A 20,424-nucleotide genomic window follows, 5' to 3' on the forward strand; every position below is an offset into this window, starting at 1 on the left:
GAGCTCATTTAAATACACAAGGTGTAAATAAGGTGCACATTTTCTGTACTTTATGTTACTCGGGGGTACCAGGTTCCAAACAAGTTTTGGTCACAAATCTGATGGTTTTGGTAACTCGATCACAAGTCATCGCGCAGTCAACTTTGGTCTCAACGAAGGAAGGCCTTTAGCTTAGCTTAGATCCTGCATACTTCCAATTGGTGTTTAATTTCTCAGTAATTCGGACGTCACTAAAGGTCAAAGTGACCCAACAACTGTTATTTGTTGAAAACAGAGAAACTCGGAGGTGGTGTTAACATCCCATGTATGCAGAAAGCAAGAGGGCAGCCCAAGGCCATGCATGAGAACGTGTTTAAAGGTTTCCTTTGGCACAGACCGTCGTTCCCTGCATTGAGCCAAGAAGTGTTCGGTTTTTTCTCTCTGCAGTAGTCATTTATTGTTTGCGTTAGGATAGTTAGTGTTTCCTTATTTTCTTTGTACAGAAAGAGTTTTGCTTGACCCCGCGTGGACTTTCCGGATGTTGAGTTAAAATTAGGTGGGATGTAAACAAATACTGTCGTTGAGAGAGAGAGAGAGAGAGAGAGAGAGAGAGAGAGAGAGAGAGAGAGAGAGAGAGAGAGAGAGAGAGAGAGAGAGAGACTTAGACTTAGACTTAGAACATTTTATTGACATAAAGGGTAAACATTTTAAGCCAAGGGCCTAATCTTACAACGTGCCCTTTACATTCACACTAACACATCCGCACGCATATAAACAACATAATATAATGAATTCATATAGGCATAACATGTAAATATACAGTAAATAAGCATAAGCACCACGGCCACACGAAACACAAAATCTAATATACGAAGTAAAACAATATGAATACTATATGCTATGAATATGTAATATGACGTGAATATTATTATATAGTAATATTAATATAGTATACATTAGACAGAACTGTAAGATTCACATGGTTATGTCACCGCGGGTGTGTACTTACAGAGAACAGTTTAGATGTTTTTTTAAAGAAGATTTAAACATATTTACAGATTTGCTAGTTTTAACATTCGAAGGAAGAGAGTTCCACCTTGACGGCCCAGCAAAGGCAAAACTAGTTTTATATAGATCTACACGGGTCCTTGGTAGTAGATATTTATCTGATGCCGTATCTCTCAGGAGCCTCGGTTATGAATGCATTCAAGTATGGTGGTGCTAGCCCATGGAGTGCCTTTTACATTAACACTGCAATGTTATAGTCAAACTGCTCCTTCTGTGAAAGTAAACTAGCAGCTTTAAGCTTTTCTGACGTTGACAGATACGGGTTGTTAACAATTAGCTTTGCCCCTCTTCTGTGCAGGGAATTTAATTTTTTAAGCAGATTTTTGCTCGCACCGCACCATACAGTAGAAGCATAATTGATAAAAGATTGGCAGTGTGCCACAAAAAAACATTTTTAGACCTTCCGCTTCTACAAAGGGTTTTAATCTGGATAAAAGATACAGATTTTTGGAGAGCTTTTTGCAAATATTATTGAAATGTACATTCCACCGAAGAGAGAGAGAGAGAGAGAGAGAGAGAGAGAGAGAGAGAGAGAGAGAGAGAGAGAGAGAGAGAGAGAGAGAGAGAGAGAGAGAGAGAGAAAGAGAGCGAGAGAGACAGAGAGAGAGAGAGAGAGAGAGAGAGAGAGAGAGAGAGAGAGAGAGAGAGATCAAATCAAATCAAATTTCATTTTACGAGGGTTGTGGCTGTGCGTGTATAGTATGCTTGGTCGATGTATGTATTGTAAAGCGCTAAGAGTAGAAATTTTTCTAGAATAGCGCTATAAAAGTTTGCATTATTATTATTATTATAAGCTATACTAACGAGCTTTTTTTCAACCAGCCCTCGCCCTCGCTCTAATCACATATATATTCATTCATATTCATATTTAAAAAAATGAAAAGGGAAAAAGGTAGAATTAACACAGACAGACAGACAGACAGACAGACAGACAGACAGACAGACAGACAGACAGACAGACAGACAGACAGACATCTTGAGAGAGAGAGAGAGAGAGAGAGAGAGAGAGAGAGAGAGAGAGAGAGAGAGAGAGAGAGAGAGAGAGAGAGAGAGAACTCAGAACTCAGAACTCAGAACTTTATTACATAAGGATAAAGGTTTTAGGCTTAGCCTAATCTTCCAACCTGTCCTTGGAACATATACAGAGAATAATTGTAAACGAAAGCAAAGACTGCGCACATACACACACACACATCCACACCCACGTATACACACACACATGCACACATAAACTCACACACACACACACACACACATGCACACACACACATGCACACACACATGCACACACACACACACACACATACACACACACACATGCTCGCGCGCGCGAGCGTGCGCTCGCATATCTACACACAAGCACATGCTATCATTTCATACCTAAAAGGAACAGTATCTAATCAAAGTATTAAACTAGTAAAACATCAAAATAATGGTCGAGTATAAACATAAAAAACAAAACACTTAAGAGCATTGCATACATTATCCGAGTACACAATGGAAACTAGACAGCAGGGGCAGTTTATAGTGTGCTCAAATGTGTGTGCAACTGCCTTTTAAAGGCCTTTAATGATGCGGATCGTTTGATTTCTATTGGCAAAGAATTCCACAGAGATGATCCTGAAAAAGCTAAGCTGGATTTATAAAGATCTATACGAGGAATTGGAGGAAGTAAATTTTGAGACCCATACCTCTTCGTAACATGTGTAAAATGGGATTGCACATAACTGGGCACATCGCCATGAACTACTTTATACATAAAGACAGCCTTATTGTATGCAAGGTGGGTTTTTAGGGGAAGGAAATTAAGGATGTTTAACTTCATTTCTAAAGAGAGAGAGAGAGAGAGAGAGAGAGAGAGAGAGAGGGCCTAGGGAAAGAAAGAAAGACAGACAGACAGACAACGACAGAGACAGACATAGACAGGCTGAAAAAGAAAGAGACATAGTGTTATCAGGTTGGTTAGTGGTGAGTATTAGTAACGCAGTAACTGACGTTATGCAACACACGATTTCTTGCAGTGAGATGTTTGAAAATTGAGTCAGATGGCTCGAATATTTTTGACAGGTTCCCTTTTCATTTTGGTACAGCCGTCGCATCTTATTTGTTACACAGTGTTTACTTTCTGCATTCATTAACGAATGAACAATGTGTGGATAGGTTCTAAAGATGTCATAACTGGTCAAAAATAGATAAATTGTGGACATCTGCGGAAACGACAGTGTGCTCAAGTTTCTGAATCAGACCTACGGTCGTCAACTATCATAACAGAGATATCTTCAACCAATACACACCATTTGCCGAGCTTAACGCCTTACTCCGCCTCAGATGAGGTTTACAGAACGATGGAATCTTTCACAAAATAAGCAATTCTAACCTTATGGAACACACTTGCACTAGCATTTAACAGCATTAAAGGACCCCAACAGGCTATTTTTGGTGTCAAAAATGCGTTTATTTGCGTTTTGGCGTGACTTTGGTTAACCAGACATGTGCATGCCGTAGGAAATTGTTTTCTCACCTTCCCTCACAGGGTTTAGTTTATTTCGGAATCGTTTAGGCCATAATCCGACGAATTTCGTGGCTGAAGCGAAGCGTTTTCGCGTTCCGATCTGGCGGCCATTGTATCTCGAACGTCTGCGAGAGTACGGAAGTGGTGAATTCTGGGTAAAATTTTCGATGACGTCAGAAGCCGTATTCATAGAAGCAACTTTAGCTGCTGAACCTTACAGTTTTGAGCCTGGGAGTTAAAATCAAGGGTCTGCGCGCCCCGTGATTTGTAATTATTTTTTTTTTACAAATCACGTTAATGTTCCCGATATCTTCTTGTCATCCCAAAAGTCAAGGCACAAAAACAAAATCCCTTGACTTTTGGGGTAGCGCGACTCCGTTGATTTTGTTTTCTTTCTCCATATCATTACTAGATTGTCCTGTCGCTGGGAAATTCGGATCACTTCCTCCCAGTGGAAAGCTAGCAGCAACAGTGTCGCGATACCCCAAAGTGAAGGGACAATAGGCTGAATAGAGAATATTTTTTTTACAAATCGCGGATTTAGGTTCGACGTAATTTGTACAATTTTTTTACATTTTTACAAACCACGGGTTAACAGCTCAGTTGGAGGTTTAATTGGTGCCAGTGTGTAGGCAATCAGGCTGGGGGAGTGGCTTAGGAGCGAGCAGATAGCTGTATCGTTATCAGCGTCTGTTACTGGAGATCGTTCTTACAGCGGCGTCCGAGTTGAGACGGAAATGTCCCACCTATTTGGTTTTTTTTATATTTTTTTTATTTTATTTTTTTTAACCTCAGTTGCATGCAGGTTTGCTACTACAATTATTTTTTTGCCTTATTATTTTTTTTGTATTTTTTTGTGTGTGTGTGTGTGGCTTGGAGCAAACCTTCTTCATAGGTCTTTTCTTTTCTCTGTCAAATGTGTACATTTTTAAATCAATAAACCTTATCAGTAAACTAATATGTTTAAATAAATAAATACATAAAAGTAATCATAACATAAATTTATTCCTAATGTTCAGCTCAGTTTCCAATAATACACCCAAATCTAACTTTTTCCCATATCTAAATTTTCCAATGGTCATTTTGGTAATTAAAATACAATAATTCACAAAGTAAATATAATCACTTTTCAAACTTTCCCTAAAATAACCCAAAAATACATTTTCTTCATTCAAAATGATGGCAACATGTATTTTCTTATACACAAAATCTTTACATATTTTCCAACCCTTCATCACCTCTTGGCAACTAAAAAAGAAATGTTCAAGGGTGTCTAATTCATTACAAACTTCACACTTATTCGATGTTCGTAATCCCATTTTGTTTAATAAAATATTGGTTGGATATATTCTATGTAATAGTTTCCAGTGCAGCAGACGTAATCTTTCTTCTTTTGTGCTGTTAACGGCCAGTAACCAGTTTCTCTTATCCAAATCTACATTATGTTTTCGTTTCCAAAAATCACAGGCACTCGGAATCTGGACATCAAGATCAACTAAACATTTTCTAATAAACTTTGCTGTTATATTACCACCGTTAACAATGAAATCCTGCAATGTAAAATATTGATATGGTAATGTGTCTGTACGTCTGGATTTAAGTGCTGTGCATAATGCATTGTATTCAAACTGTCTGGATGGTTTATAACCCACTTTTTGACATAAATCTTCAAAAGAAATAATAATACCATTTTCATTCATAACATCCTTTACAAATGAGATATTATGTTTTATAAAATCTTTAAAAAATAGGCATTTATGTTTAAATTGAATATTCATATTGTTCCAAATGCATTGGTCCTTTAATATTACTGGTGCAAAATCATACTTTTCACAGAAAACACTTTTATTGTCAAGCCAAGTCAATAACACTTGTTTCCAAAACAATGATCTGCAACTATTGAGGCCATTCATCGTTTTCGAAGATGCATTTGAGTCAAAGCACGATAAACCAATGCCCAGACATGACAGACAGTATCTTGGAATAACAGACCAATACTTTTGTGTGGAGTTTTGCAAATTAACAAGCCAGGAAATCATAAATGAGTTGTGCATATCTACTACGTTTATCATATTCAAACCACCATAATCTTTTTCTTTACACATAACTGTTCGTCTTACTTTTTCAAATGCGCGCGTATTTGAATACTTTTTCTTCCAAATAAACCTAAACAAAATGGAATTAATATGATGTAGAACATGATGAGGTACTGCCAGAGACTGCAAAATATAAACGAATTGAGATATAAGAAAGGTTTTAACAATACAAATTTTACCTTGTATACTTAAATTTCTTTTTGACCAATTGGCGATTATTTGTTGTACTCGTTGAATTTTCTTTGACCAGTTTTCCTCTAAAGACGATGCGGGTATATTGTTTGAAAAAATAATTCCAACAATTTTTACTTTACATTTCCATTTAAGACCAAAATACTGATCTGTACACAACTTTTTGGACCCTATCCACATGGCTTCCGTTTTGTTAACATTCACTTCCAAGTTTGAAAAACGTTTAAATATATTCAAAGTGTATAACGCCCTTTCTAGATCTATTCTATCATGCAAAAAAAGAGTGACGTCATCAGCATATAATAACAGTTTTAGGACCGTGATGGGTGATACCTCAAAGGGTGACATAGGCAGATGGATACCCTTAATAGCTTCATCAGAACGAATCTTGATCGCCAACATTTCAAGGGCAATAACAAAAGCCATTGGAGAGAATGGACATCCTTGGCGAATGCCAGTTTCCACAGGAAAAGGTTCGGATATCCACCCTGTATAATTAATACAACTTTGACTATTGTTCATCAGGACAGAAGCCCATTTTTTAAAATTATCCCCAAAACCAAATTTATCAAATGCAAACAAAATATAATCTTTGGATATGGAATCAAATGCACGTCGAAAGTCAACTGCTAATAAAACTCCAGGTTTATCCATTGTGTTCATAATATCTATGGTATCATCAATGAGTCTAATCATGTTACTTATTTTTCTTCCTTTCATAAAGCCAACTTGATTTTCATGTATAATATCACCTATTACAGTGGAAAGTCGCATTGCTAAACATTTCGCAATTATCTTGTAATCTGTATTTGTCAGAGATATTGGTCTCCAATTGCCGAGATCGTCCCTAGGTAAATCTTTACCTTTATGAATTAAGGTCAGGACAGCTTGTTTTTGAGTGGGCGATAATTCGCCATTAACAAATGATGCTACAGCGGCGTCCGAGTTGAGACGGAAATGTCCCACCAAATAGGGTTGATAATCGGGGATTAATGTAGAATTGTATCCTCTTAGTCAGGTTTGAGGCACAAAGTGTACGAGGAAAAAACATTCTCTCTCAAGGGTGGAAGTAAAATGTCTGCCAGACTCAACAAATAGATTAGGCAGCCCATGATCACTGTTGAGATTGTAGTTGAAGTTCTATCGGATTTGTTGTTGGCTATGTAGATGAAGACGTATAAATATGTTCTCGAATTTAAGTTGATGTTGTTGTTGTCATCGTCGTAGATGAAATCAAGGTGGTAACGTGTCAAATCAATCGTGTTCCACCTACAGTTTATCAGTGTAAAGCTGTTGTTGTTGACATTGTAGTTGTTCTTGGTTTTCGAGTTGTTGTCAGTGTTATTGTCGTCGTTGTAGTTGTTACCCAGTCGGATAGAAACAAATAAAAACTCAAGCCTGAGTCTTTTTTTTTTGCAACTCCGAACATTCGGCAGCAGCACACTCTCTCGGCATGATGTCGGGAGCACGCGCGCATCCACAGCTGCAGCAAAGACGCACACCGAGCGTTGCTACTTTCGCTTCTGGTTCCCCCTTGTGACGTCACAGCCAAAAGCTTGCCGCCGCGGGGAATTTGAAGTCTCGCGTAGCAGACGAATTTGGTCGCGTTTTGAGCATGCATTTTGTGTAAAATTAGACAGATGCAACACAAAACCTGAGATTTACTGATCGGTTTTTGCATCTGTAGATGCTTACCTATATCATTAAATCAACCCCAACTGCTTTATCTGACCTTAAAAGGAGCCTGTTATGGTCCTTTAAATGACACATTTTGATTGCGTAAACCACACACCATTTCTCGTGGTTTATTCAACCCCCGAGCGATCGTGGACCCGTGTGGCCCACTTTCCATTTTTCACATACGTTATGAATTAAGTCGTCAGTTTGTGGTTTCAATGGAACTCGCTGTATCTGCAATAGCACGTCATTGTGTACCTCTGAATCTAAAATACAACAAACGACTGCGTGTGGCACGAACTGAGCGGTGGCGGTTGACCGTTCAAAGAAACTGGCGATATGCAGAAAATTCATGTGCTTGGGCAAACACGACCTTGCATGACCTGCTTCCGGGCTCCCCTTTTTCAAACTTTCAAAACTTTGAATTGTACTGATCTTGTCTTGATGAAAAAAAAAATCATGTTATGATTTAAGAATGTTTGTCTCACATACTGTCTATTTATTATTTAGATATTGAAAGTTAGTTCCAGCGCCAAAACGAGGCTTCCGATTTGTTTTATAAAATAGTACATCCTTTTCTAACTGTACGAAATAAATTGTTTGAAAATGTCTCACTCTCAACGGAAAGCAGCCAGGATGCTCCCGAGCGCGCGGTAAGCGTTCAAATGGAAGTATGTTTGTACTGTCTATAAAAGCTTGGGAGGCTCAGGGATCAGAAACATAATTATGGTTTACGGGAGACGGAGGGTGGCTTTAAATGCTTTTATATGTAAGGTATGTGTTTGTTTGTTTGTTAATTCGTTTGCTTGTTGTTGTTTTGTTCAGCTACACAATGGATGTGCCAAAGAAAGACGATGTCGACGGACTTTTTCAAAATAAATATCATCACACACACACACACACACACACACACACAAACACACACACACACACACACACACACACATCCAAACACGCAAATACACACAAACACACGCATGCACGCACCACATACACACACACACACACACAAATACACAAATACACGCATCCACGCACCACACACACACACACACACACACATACACACACACAAACACACGCATCCACGCACCACACACACACACACACACACACACACACACTCACACACACACACGCACGCACGCATACCTGCTTGCAATAATTTCTATCTGAGTCCAAAGGTGTGCTCCATGTGCTCTTCTTCTCCCTGCCCCCTCTACCCACCCATCGATCCCCACCCCCTTCCCTCCCCCCCCCCCTCTCTCTCTCTCTCTCTCTCTCTCTCTCTCTCTCTCTCTCTCTCTCTCTCTCTCTCTCTCTCTCTCTCTCGCTAAGTTTAGCTTATTCTGGCAGCGTTATGTGGAATTCTCCTCCGGAATCGGTTCGATTCCTAACGAGTCTAGTCTCAATACTTAAAAAAAACACAAACTTTCGTTAACATTCAATGTCATATTACGAAAAGTCACAGTGATGGAAGACTTTGTTTTTGATTTATTTTCATATTTATCATATTTGTCCATAGCATCATTGTTTCATCATATTAAAACTCAGTTTTGATAACACATTCGCATTTTGTTCAAACATGTATGTTCAGTAAATTCCCACTTCTTTACATGACGTAAGAATTCGTGTAAAGCCTGTAATGTGTTCATAGTCCTGTGAATTGTTTTTAAAAATGAATTTACGTGTATATACTATATGATTATAGTAGTCCTTCTCTGGGCGAGGGTTGGTTGAAAAAAAGCTCGTAAAATAAAATTTGATATGATTTGATTTGATCTTTCGTGGTTTCACGGCAATTTTGTTTTTATACATTTGACATGTTTGGCTCTTAATGTGAAACAAAAAAGCAACACAGTGATGAATTCAATGATCATCCACCTAAAGGGTAGGAAATGCACAAAGACTAGAAGTAGCTTAGGAAACCATCCGGCTTCAGAACAGCAGAAGTTCAGTCAGCTTTGATCAATAGATGCAGTGCTCGAGACATAGCAGGAGCTTTGGTTGGGGCAAGGGATACAACTCTTTCATGCAAATGTGTTTTTTTCGACGCAGTGCATGTACTTGACAGTTCGAGAGCTAGTAATTCCTGCTCTGCCCATATTTAGTTCGGGAAACCGAGTCAATCTTTTCATTGAATCTATTTGATTTTTGGGGGGTAAGGGAAAGAGACGAAAGAAGTGTTTCACAGAGCTGTTGGATGAACATTTATCGGATACTTTATTATTTTAATTGTTTCAGTCAGCTTTCTGGAATTTCAGCCAACCACACTGAGTAATCACGTGCAGAATAAACAGGCGTCCTGAGAGACGACACTCTTGTGTGATTTGCCTCCCTCTCTGGATTTATACGCGACATTCTGGACTTCATTCGAAAGATAATATACACATACAAGAGTGCAGGTAGGGTCAGTGACGACAAGAAGGTAAAATACAGAATTTTCATGACCTCTATAACTGTCTTTCTATGCTGCAGTTTGCGACTGATAATGCTCAGGCGTGTGCTCATGGGCTCCCATTATTGCTTTTTGTGTTGAGCTATCTCTCTTTCGGTCTATCTGTTTCTGTGCAAAGCAGTGTATGTGTGCGTGTGTGTGTGTTGCTTTTTGTTTTGCGCTATCTCTCTTTCGGTCTATCTGTTTCTGTGCAAAGCAGTGTATGTGTGTGTTTGTGTGTGTGTGTGTGTGCGCGCGCGCGCGCGCGCGTGTGTGTGTGTGTGTGTTGCGCTATCTCTCTTTCGGTCTATCTGTTTCTGTACAAAGCAGTGTGTGTGTGTGTGTGTGTGTGTGTGTGTGTGTGTGTGTTTTGTATTAGGTGCTGGTCGCAAGGGTGTTGGTGAAGGTGGTACTATGATGTGTGAGTGCACATCTGTGCTGATAGAGTCACGGATGTTGGATGATCATGTGTGTGCACAAGCATGGGTGTTCTGTACATATCCTAACAAGAATGTTTGTTGCGGTATATATATATTTTCAAAATGAATAGTGCCGTTGACAATCACAAATGCCAAGACGTTTGTACTTGTCTGTGTGTGTGTGTGTTTGTGTGTGTGTCTGTGTGTGTGTACGTATGCGTGTGTGTGTATGTGTGTTTTGTTTGTGTGTGTGTGTGTACGTGTATGTGTGTATGTGCGTGTGTGTGTGTATGTGCGTGTGTGTGTGTGTTTGTGTGTGCGTGTCCGCGTGTGTGCGCGCGGGCGCGCGCGTGTGTGTTTGTGCATATGCTGCACGTATGCCTGTATTAGAAAAAGTAACACGCACAGAGAGAGAGAGAGAGAGAGAGAGAGAGAGAGAGAGAGAGAGAGAGAGAGAGAGAGAGAGAGAGAGACACACACACACACACACACACACACACACACACACACATTATTAAACACATGTAGGCCTATCCACCACCTCACCAACAAATGCTGACACTTCATATTCATTTCAAGAAGCCTTTATTTACAAGACTGCATATACAATACTTCCGGCGTACTCTTTGGCTTTGAGACACCGTGATTCATCTGAGCACTGAGGTAAATTTAAACAATATGTACACTGAGTACATTCTGTACAGAAATAGTCACAAATTTGTTCACTCTCATCATGTAACTCATTTATACTCATAATGTTCGTCAAAACACTCTTGCTTTCTCATTCGCTCATTTTACGAATTCGTATGATGCTATATATTTCACTTATTCGATCCCCATTTGTAAATGCAGACTCAAAACAATGTATCCACACATGCAAGCACACACACACACACACACACACGCACACACACACGCACACACACACACACACACACACACACACACACACACACACACACACACACACACACACACACATTCAGTCTTCCTTCAGAACGTTCACACGCTGGTAATATGTACAGGCTGTACAATAATCATGAGACACAATAGTGTACACATATGAACACGATGAATATTTGACATGAATATGGGGAATGTTCAATATTTTGTTAGAAGTGCATTGTAAGTGAATCTTTATGTCACGTATTATTTTTCTTCTAAGCAAGTTCTGTTAGGTATTTGGTGCTTTGATGAAACTTTGTTGAAGCAAATTTTGAGATTCCACTTTATCTTGAGGAGAGAAACACAAACTTGCTGAGAACGATCAAAACACGAGGACGATGTCTTCTTCTTCTTCTCGAATTCAGATGAAATGTTGAACATTTTTCATTACTTTATGTTCAACTCTTGATCGCGATACGTATGAGCTCAATGATGAAATGTGATGTTTCGGGAAAGAAAGTCACAAAGATGAGATAAAAACGATCATACTGCCTTGTTAGAAATCAGTGACCCTGGAGATCGGTTTTGATGGTCACCGGCAAAGCTACATCGAAATTTGTCATGGGATAGAGCTGCTTTAAAATGTCTTTCGATGGTACTAAGCAAGACCAACCGCTTTATCTTCTTGATACGGATCCCTCACAAGACCAGGGCTTGAAAGACTTGACCTCCTCTACTGGAGTGGGGTTCTTCATCCACTCGATGACCTGAATAGGGGTGACGATGTACACATCTTCAAGACTCATCAGCTCATCGATGAAGCGATCCAAGGCGTCAAGGTGGTGCTCGGAATGGAACCAACGAGCGTGGACGAAGATACCGAGGGGAGCCCTGTTGGATTCGTAGTAGCGCTTGAAGTTCGATCGCAGAAATTCAAGGTCTTCTTCAGCATCCCCGGAAGCAGTGCATCCGTCAGGCATAGCGCAGGAGATGCCGTCAACACCGTACCATCTCTGCACGGGGATTTCCCAGAGGCCAGGGTACTGCTTAACGGGGCAGGGTTTGTGCTGGCAGAACTGTTCAGGTACTGTGTAGTCGAGAGTGAAGGGCCAGATCGGGTCGCTGCCTTCCCAGACTGATCCGGTGAACATGGAAGTGTCGTAGGTGAACTTGTTGTCGTACAGAGCTTTGTACATGTTGTCGCCACCCACCTGCAAGAAGGGAACGCGGAAACCTTTGATAGCTTCGTAGGGGATTCCAGCCTGAGAGACCAGCTCTTTCCTCATGCCTTCGACCTCATCGATGTACTCTTGGTAGGAAGCCGTGGCCCACCAGGTGTGGGGGAATTTGTGGGACAGAGTGTGGCTGGCGATCTCCATACCCATGGCGTACATGGGGTAGACCAGGTCGTAGTCGGTCCCCGAGCCGGACACGAAGAGACAGCCGCGGACGGGACAGCCGTTGGGGTTGTAGCGGCCGGGACGGAAGAGACGCTGAAAGTAGCCGTAATATTCGGCGGACACTTCGTCGTCAAAAGTGAGCATGACCATCTGAGGGGTGGACTTTGGAGACAGACCCGAAGGGATGTCGGTACCAGGGCATCGGCAATTTGGTGGCTTGCACTCAGAGGGGCTGCAAGCTGGTATAGAAAATCAGTATATTAGAAAACCTGTATGGAACCGTTATAAATGGTTCGTATTTTGGGTTGAACGGTACGGCACGGAATTTTTGTGGGAATTGTTTCTATTCATGTATAAGTACGGTTTTTACATTTAAATTGTGAGTCCGCACGTTTATGTGGCTTTAATGATACAGCAAACGCTGTGTAATCGCTTTGTTGTTTGTGTGTTGCTGGCAAGAAAGCCAGTAACAAGCTTGAAAATAGTCACCGTTTATTTGAAATTGCTGGTTTCTGTACCAAAGGCTTTGACATTTGCAGTTTTAGATTTAAAATTGAAACAGGAATATACCCGAAACAATAGTGTGCAATGTATAAATAGTATACAAAGAAATGTCTTTTGTGCTGTATTACTCACGTCCTTCGTGCCACTGAACATTTTCCAGGTCGGGGCGTTTCTCGGCAGTGTCGCTGATAGCGTGAGAATGACCGTGGCTCTTGGTGCCCTTCCTTTTGCCTCCCTCGGCAGCGCTGCTGATCTTCTTCTTCCAGCTCTTCCCGGAACCTCCCGCCTTCTTCTTTCCGCTGACGCTGGCGCTCTCGCTGACTGATGATCCATCAAAGGGAACCTGAGAGCAAAAGTAGGTATATGTTGTCAAGAGATTCCCTGTCAGAGTGATGCCATTCTTTTCACATTAATTTACTACTTTTGGCAGCTGCAAACTTACAACTGCTTTAGATACTTTTTGCCCAGCCTGATACGAGAACAGTTCAATCACATCTGTATACTTTAAATCACTGGTGCCAGGAACCAGTTGCTTAACGATCATTTTAGTCAGTCAGATCTGCATACCATATCTGAATTTGTTGTCAAACTCTAATCATTCAGTGCTCGGCTTCGGTGTAGAAGAACGTTTGGGCTTGGCTTTTGATTTCGTATGCATGTTTGTTTATTTCGTAATAAAGAGAAGAATGTGACTTGACCAACATGTAGAGTTGTCGTCTAAATAGAGCTCACGAAGTCAATGAAGCGTACTCACTAACTCTGGAGGCCTATATATATCAGACATGATATTGTAAGGTAAGATTAACGATTTTCCGTGAATTTCAAAGCCTAAGCTTTAGGGTTTTGTGTTTTTGCAAGTAAAAATCAGCACTAAAGAGTTGGCATTAACCACAACTTTGCCCACTATAAATAATGTCAGTACAATGTAGATTTCAGGATCCCACATGTGACAGTACTAGCATTTATACATCTATAGGCCCTACTTGACGCAAAGGACCGAACAGAGCAACACTGCCAAGAGTCGAACATCATTGACATTCCCAGGAGAAAGTCGAGAAGGAGCACGTGTTGTTCCTTACCTCCACAAGGCCGTTCAGGTCTTCCCAAGCACTAGAGTCCACACCTTCGGGTCTCCACCAGGGCTTGCCCCCAGCAGACATTGAAATGGGGGAGCTGCTTGCGGCACTGGCGCTTATAGGTCCTTCTGGCAGAAACAAAAATCTAAAATGATTAGCGTACTGTACAAACCACGCTAAAGTGTACCTTGACTTGGAGTGTGGGCGACGGCTGGGGTTGCGAAACTGCTGCTTCGTTTGGCTGCATACTTTTGTTGTCGGTGTTAGGCCATCGAACTGTCGTTTTGAGATTTCACTAACACTTCATGGCCGCAACTTGAATCATATTTTTCGAGTAATAGCAGAAGTCTAAACGTTTACTCCATTACTCCACATCTGGGCAGCATCCCGTGGTATTCTCACCGGCATCCTTTCAAAATGTGGGATATATATGCAGTATTATTTGGTTAAAGAGATTACTTTGACCAAAGTTTTTTATCATGTAAAAAAAATATAATAAGTATGATCACATAAAACCGCAGGGCTTAATCAAATATCTTTGGTCCGTTCTTGGTTAGTCTCGAAAGAGTTGTACATATGTCCTGCTAAGCAACAGTAGAAGACTTCTGTGTAGTCGTTTAAGTGTCGATTTTACTGTATGTTGTGAGGTGCTGCTATTAACACTTTTAGCATTTCTGTGGAATATTTTAGAAACGATGAAACGGTCTCATAACTAAAATACACAACTCCAGTAATGATAGCAAGAACTATTCCAAACTGGCATGGACTACACGAGTTGAGAAACTTGTAAAACAAGATTTGCATATCGGCGTAAATATAAGACCTGGTACAGCGTTGCCGTTAGTTGAGTTGTCAGCAACGACTACATTTTGACATCTTGCACGGCTAAGTACAACGTTAAAAAACCAGTAGTTTAATCTCATTTTTCCAGCATGAAATACATGTACACAGAAGCGTTACTGTTGAATTCCTTTGTCTCCAGTAGTGTTTGAAATTTAACACCTGGTGGCTTATGAAATGAATCCTATTCATGGAAGACATCATAGAAATTGTTTTTGGTACAAGCAGGAAGCAATTTTTACTGAAGGAAAAGGTAACGCTAAAAAAAAAAGAAACTTTAAGAGAAAATAAAATAGGCAGTTCTCATTTTCAAACATAAAGAGCGAATTGGCCACATACAGATTCAGCTTTAGTTCCAGTATTGCAAGCATCCGACATGCTGATTGAAAAACCCCATTACAGAACACTTTGAATGTCTTAAGACTTGCTCCACAGCATGTTTGTTTTTGGATGCTACCAACAAACATGTTTGAATAGCTCCCCTTTCATTCATTTCCGTTCCTAGAGTTCCTTCCCCTTTTTGCGTGTTTCCCCTCCATTTTCTTTCAAACCCTGTTCGTTCCGTGTTGCGTCTGCTTTTTGTTGTCTTTTGTGTTCTTTTCCTGATGAAGCTTCCAGAAGCGAAAATTCGTAATCGTCTTGTGTCGTCTTTGTATTGGTGAGTACAGTAATCCTTTGTTTTGTAAACATGTTTGAAGTAAAACTTCTTCAGTTTGTGCAGTATTCGGTTTTATTCTTCAAAGAACAATTGACGTTTTATGCAGCTTATCCAACGTAAGAAAGGTCACGTTTTTTCCTCAGAAATGAAGACTTGCAAATAATGACAACAGGATCAGCTTCCTATGAAAGATTATGCAACTACTGAGAGATTGTTTTAGAAATAGTGTTGCACGCTGTGGTTTAAACAACTGGGGTGTTGAAATGTATACTGTGAAGTAAATTGGAAAAGATGTATCAGGCAACACTGATGCAAAAACCTAGAACAATGTTTGAGCCCGTTGCCCTTTTATCTTATCAAAGTGAGGTGTCGAGATATGTATGTTTTAAAATGTTTGGGAAAAGCAACATTTTCTTCAGAATGTTAGATAGATTTCATCTGTACAGATTTATGAGAAAAGGGTAAACTTGATCTACCGGACTCCCAACTCGCAGTAGAAATCAAAGAAAAGATACAGGATTTCAGATTAGAACAGCTTACGGATGGGTAACTGTCTCGTAACAGATTGTAAAGGACTTATAACTCCAGGTTAAATTGAAATTCACAGCACAAAGACAAAATAAGGGGGTGGGGAGGAGTAGCCTTAAATGGAGGGGGAAATGCGAAGCAGTAGAAGATATTTGAGCTTTGGGGAAATATTCTTTTGAGCTATTGTACTAGAAGACAACTCAAAATGTTAAAGGAAAAATATGTGGAGCCGGTTATAGTTAAATTTTGGGAAAATAGATTTGATTTCAGGCCGAGAAAAGAGCAGTGGTTAATGGTAAACAAAGTAACCACTGAAACAAGATTGCGAATGTTACAATGGAAAATATTGCACAATATTTACCCCACAAATATGTTATTGTATAAAATAGGCATTTCCTCGAGTAATTGTTGTACTTATTGTGAGAACGAAATTGATTATATTGAACATTTTTTTTAACTTTTGCCCGAAAATTATGTCCATTTGGAAATGCGTTGAGGATAAAGTGAATTGTAAATATAATATGATTATTAAAATTACCGTAAAGGAAGTTTTTTTTGGCGTATTTGAAAATTCACAAAGTTCCAAGGCACTAATAAGTTATGTGAATTATTTGATTGTGATAGCCAAAATGTGTGTTGGTATTTATAGATATGGTTCCCCTCTGGATATTGAATGCATTTTTGAGAGGGAACTGTTATATAGAAAAGTTGTTTAAAATACATTTAGATATAGTATTGTTAATGATATAGGTATATTTAAAGTAGAAACACTAATATAAAAAGCAGGAAAAAAAGATCAATGAAGAAGGATGCTCCCCGCCAACAACAACAACAAAAAAACTAAAACAACAACAACAAAAAGGCAAAAAAGAAAGGGTTCAAGCAGCCTGCATGCAACTGAGATAAAAAGAAAAAAAAAGAAAAAAACCCTCAAAATTTTAAATTCAGCTGTTTCTGGATAAGTTGATGCACTGTGCTTGAACCAGCTAAGAAGATTGAGATGTGTTCACAATGTTAAATTCAGCAACATGTCATTAGAAAAAGACAGGATGACATGCTCTTAAATAGAGGAGAAAAAGAGCACGAACTGTACACGATTCTAGACTTGTAGTGATTTTCAAGCTCTTTCGGAATGTAGTCAAAAGAAAATGATACGTCGATCTGTACAAGAGAGACGATGAATAGACAGCATTATAATATACAAGATGTTAAGTTTGATGTTCAATTACTTTGAGAAGAACAAAATAGAATGATATATGAGCAGGAAATAATTTTAAAAACAGAGAAAAAGAAGTAGAAGAAGAGATAGTAGACAATAAATCAAAATCACAAACCTTTTTTGGGCAAGGGTTTTTTGTCAGATTTTTTCTTGCCATCGTCGTGCATGACATGGTTGACTTTGAGGTGTCCGGTGCTTCCTCGCCTCTTACCGCCACGACGTCCGCAGTCTGCGTTCTTGGGCCAGTCGCACGTTTGACTCTTCGTGTTGAAGTGCAGGCCTTCAGGACACTCGAACAGGAACAGCTCGTGCTCGATACAGCGCGTGAAGAACCCTGGATCCGAGTCGTGGCAATAGAATGCTCCGTTGTCTCCGCATTCGGTGCCTAATCTATTGGCAGAAACTGAGGCAGCAAAAACTGCCAGCAGCACAGCTATGCTGAAGTTGGAGAGGTGGTGGCTTTGGTTTTGTCTCGTCGACATTGTTGTTGATGAGATGGAGGTAATCTGAAGGAAATGTTACTCTTTCTTTGGACTAAATACAGTAGTTTTTCTCTCTAAATAGTTGCAGCAACAATGTGAAACGTCTTGTTGTATCTCTATGAAGATTGAGAAGTTTATCCAATTCACAATGACTGTCCAGTGTAATCGCTGAGATCAAATGAAAAAGTGCAGGTGGACCACTCACAGCGAAGTGAGGATCAGACCGCAAATCCTGGTGATGAAGGAAACAAAAGTGGGTTTTGTCGATGAAAAGCTAAGTCCTGGACAAAAGCGGTGTTCACCGAAGTCAGGTAAAACAACCGAAACAGGTGAAGAAGATACAACAGGTGAAGCTGACTGAAGCACCTGTGAGATCACTGAAGCTGTCTTAGCTTGTTGCTTGATGGCTCGAAGCTGCGACTGATGCTCCAACCCTGACAGACCGCGGTTTAAATAGACGGGCAAGCGGAAAAGTGGGAGGGGCGAAGGCTGTGGAGGGGTTGGCGAAGGGCCGTTCCGATGTTTGCTTCTGTCTCCTGGGTTGACAGTGACAACGATGTTTGCTGCGTGGGCAACGGTGTGCATAGAGTGTTGTAAAACCTTGATCTGCCTTCAGTATTTGTTTTGCTTCAAACCTCTTTTGGCTACATAATTGCGTAACTGGATGCAATCCAGCAGACGTCGTCATAATCGGTGGTTAAGCCAACAGACAGACAGGCCGCTCGCGCACAAAAGAGTGTGTTGTGGAACATTGCCCGAAGGTTAGAGCTATAGTTGACTCAAAACTTGAAAAAAAGAGGAAAAATAGAAACAAGATGCAACAAAACAAAACACACCAAAAAAACCCACAAAAATTAAACAGACACAGACTGCTTTGGCTGTTGATTGCTAGCGGTATTGACCACCCCTAGGGTCATTTTCAAAGCTGAGGTCGGAAGCAAGGATGTTACATAATTATCCTTCAACAAAGTAACCGAACAGCGGCGAATGGAGATTTCAACCGACTGTAAAATAATGTACAACCTTTACTGCTGGGATGAGAAATAAGAGGAATAGATGTATAAACAAAATCGTTATGCCCAGATGGCAATCGGCAGCATTAAAACGTAATACCAGACAAAATACCACACCAACAGGCAAGACCGCCCTTGACTGAAGGAGCTGTTTGGTCAAAAACGTAATGTGTAATTAATTAGGAACCAAGGTCACTTAAAAGAATATATCGTCTTGAATACGGTAGATGGCTAAGCCTAACATTGCAATTATCGGGCGTTCGTTTGATAGTAGCCATTGCCCAAAACGATTGAGCTTAACGAATTATGTTTGTTTGTTTGTTTGTTGTCTAACGTGTCGTGATCTGCAGTTGTTGTTGTTTCTGTTTGTATGTTTGTTTGTTTGTTTGTGATTTGGTTGAAAGTGGTCACGAAGAAAAGATGATAGGTTCCATGTATTGTCGCTGTGAACAAAAACAAGGTCTACATGTAAATTATAATCTCCTCCCATCACCCTTCTCTTTCATTTTGCTCCTGCGCTTCCAACCCCTCAGCCTCTCATTCCCCTCTCATTCCCTTTCTCCCAAACTTTCCAATCACTTTCAACATATTTTCCATTCCAGAACTCCCCTTTCCATCCCCCCTCTCTCTCTGTGTCTTTACCTCTGTCTCTCTGTGCTTATATGTCTCGTTTTGTCTGTCTGTCTGTCTGTCTGTCTGTGTCTCTGTCTTTTTCTGTGTGTTTTTCCAGTTCAGTTCAGTTCAGCTCTCTCTCTCTCTCTCTCTCTCTCTCTCTCTCTCTCTCTCTCTCTCTCTCTCTCTCTCTCTCTCTCTCTCTCTCTCGTCTGTCTCTCTCTCGTCTGTCTCTCTCTCACGGCCTATCTGTCGTTTTGTCTGTCTCTCTGTGTCTGTCTTTTTCTGTTTTGTTTTCTCCAGTTCAGTTCCTTTCAGCTCTCTCTCTCTCTCTCTCTCTCTCTCTCTCTCTCTCTCTCTCTCTCTCTCTCTCTCTCTCTTTCTCTCTCTCTCTCTCTCCATCTTTGTTTTCCTTCCTAATTCTTCTCTTGTATTTAGCCTCTGTCTCTCTTGTTGACTAACCAACCCGCCAACCCGCCAAATACGAAGCTAACCAACCAATCAACCAGCAAATCATTATGCCTGGTTTCACCCTGTCTTAATGGTACGTGTAATCAGAAGATGGTCTTGTCCTCATTGGCGTATGAAATTAGTATTGATGTGTAGCCATGATGGAACATTAGAAACGTATACTAATAACTTAGCTCTCAGTCGCACGCTAGGTTTAACTTTGCACAAATCCTCGAAATATATTCATACATATTCTTTCTTTGATTTGTGATTAAGGACTGGGTGGCCGAGTGGTAACGCACTTGCGCTCGAAGCGAGAGGTTGCGAGTTCGACCCTGGGTCAGGGCGTTAGCAATTTTCTCCCCCCGTTCCTAACC

General features: G+C 40.3%; 1 protein-coding gene and 1 long non-coding RNA gene across 2 annotated transcripts in view; both read right to left on the reverse strand.

Moving 5' to 3' along the window:
- LOC138964044 (uncharacterized) overlaps positions 1-20,424 on the reverse strand; it is a 428,123-nt gene that overhangs the window by 371,626 nt on the left and 36,073 nt on the right. The gene's annotated exons all lie outside the window — the stretch shown is intronic.
- Positions 10,949-18,380, reverse strand: LOC138964041 (chitin deacetylase 7-like). Its single transcript, XM_070335921.1, has 4 exons — positions 17,606-18,380; positions 14,249-14,373; positions 13,302-13,512; positions 10,949-12,904 (listed from the first exon to the last, which is right to left on the reverse strand). Exons 1-4 carry the CDS (start codon positions 17,970-17,972, stop codon positions 11,943-11,945), a joined length of 1,665 nt encoding a protein of 554 aa, XP_070192022.1. The 5' UTR covers positions 17,973-18,380; the 3' UTR covers positions 10,949-11,942.

The sequence above is a fragment of the Littorina saxatilis genome, linkage group LG4, assembly GCF_037325665.1.
Source record: "Littorina saxatilis isolate snail1 linkage group LG4, US_GU_Lsax_2.0, whole genome shotgun sequence".
In the NCBI taxonomy this organism is placed as follows: domain Eukaryota; kingdom Metazoa; phylum Mollusca; class Gastropoda; order Littorinimorpha; family Littorinidae; genus Littorina; species Littorina saxatilis.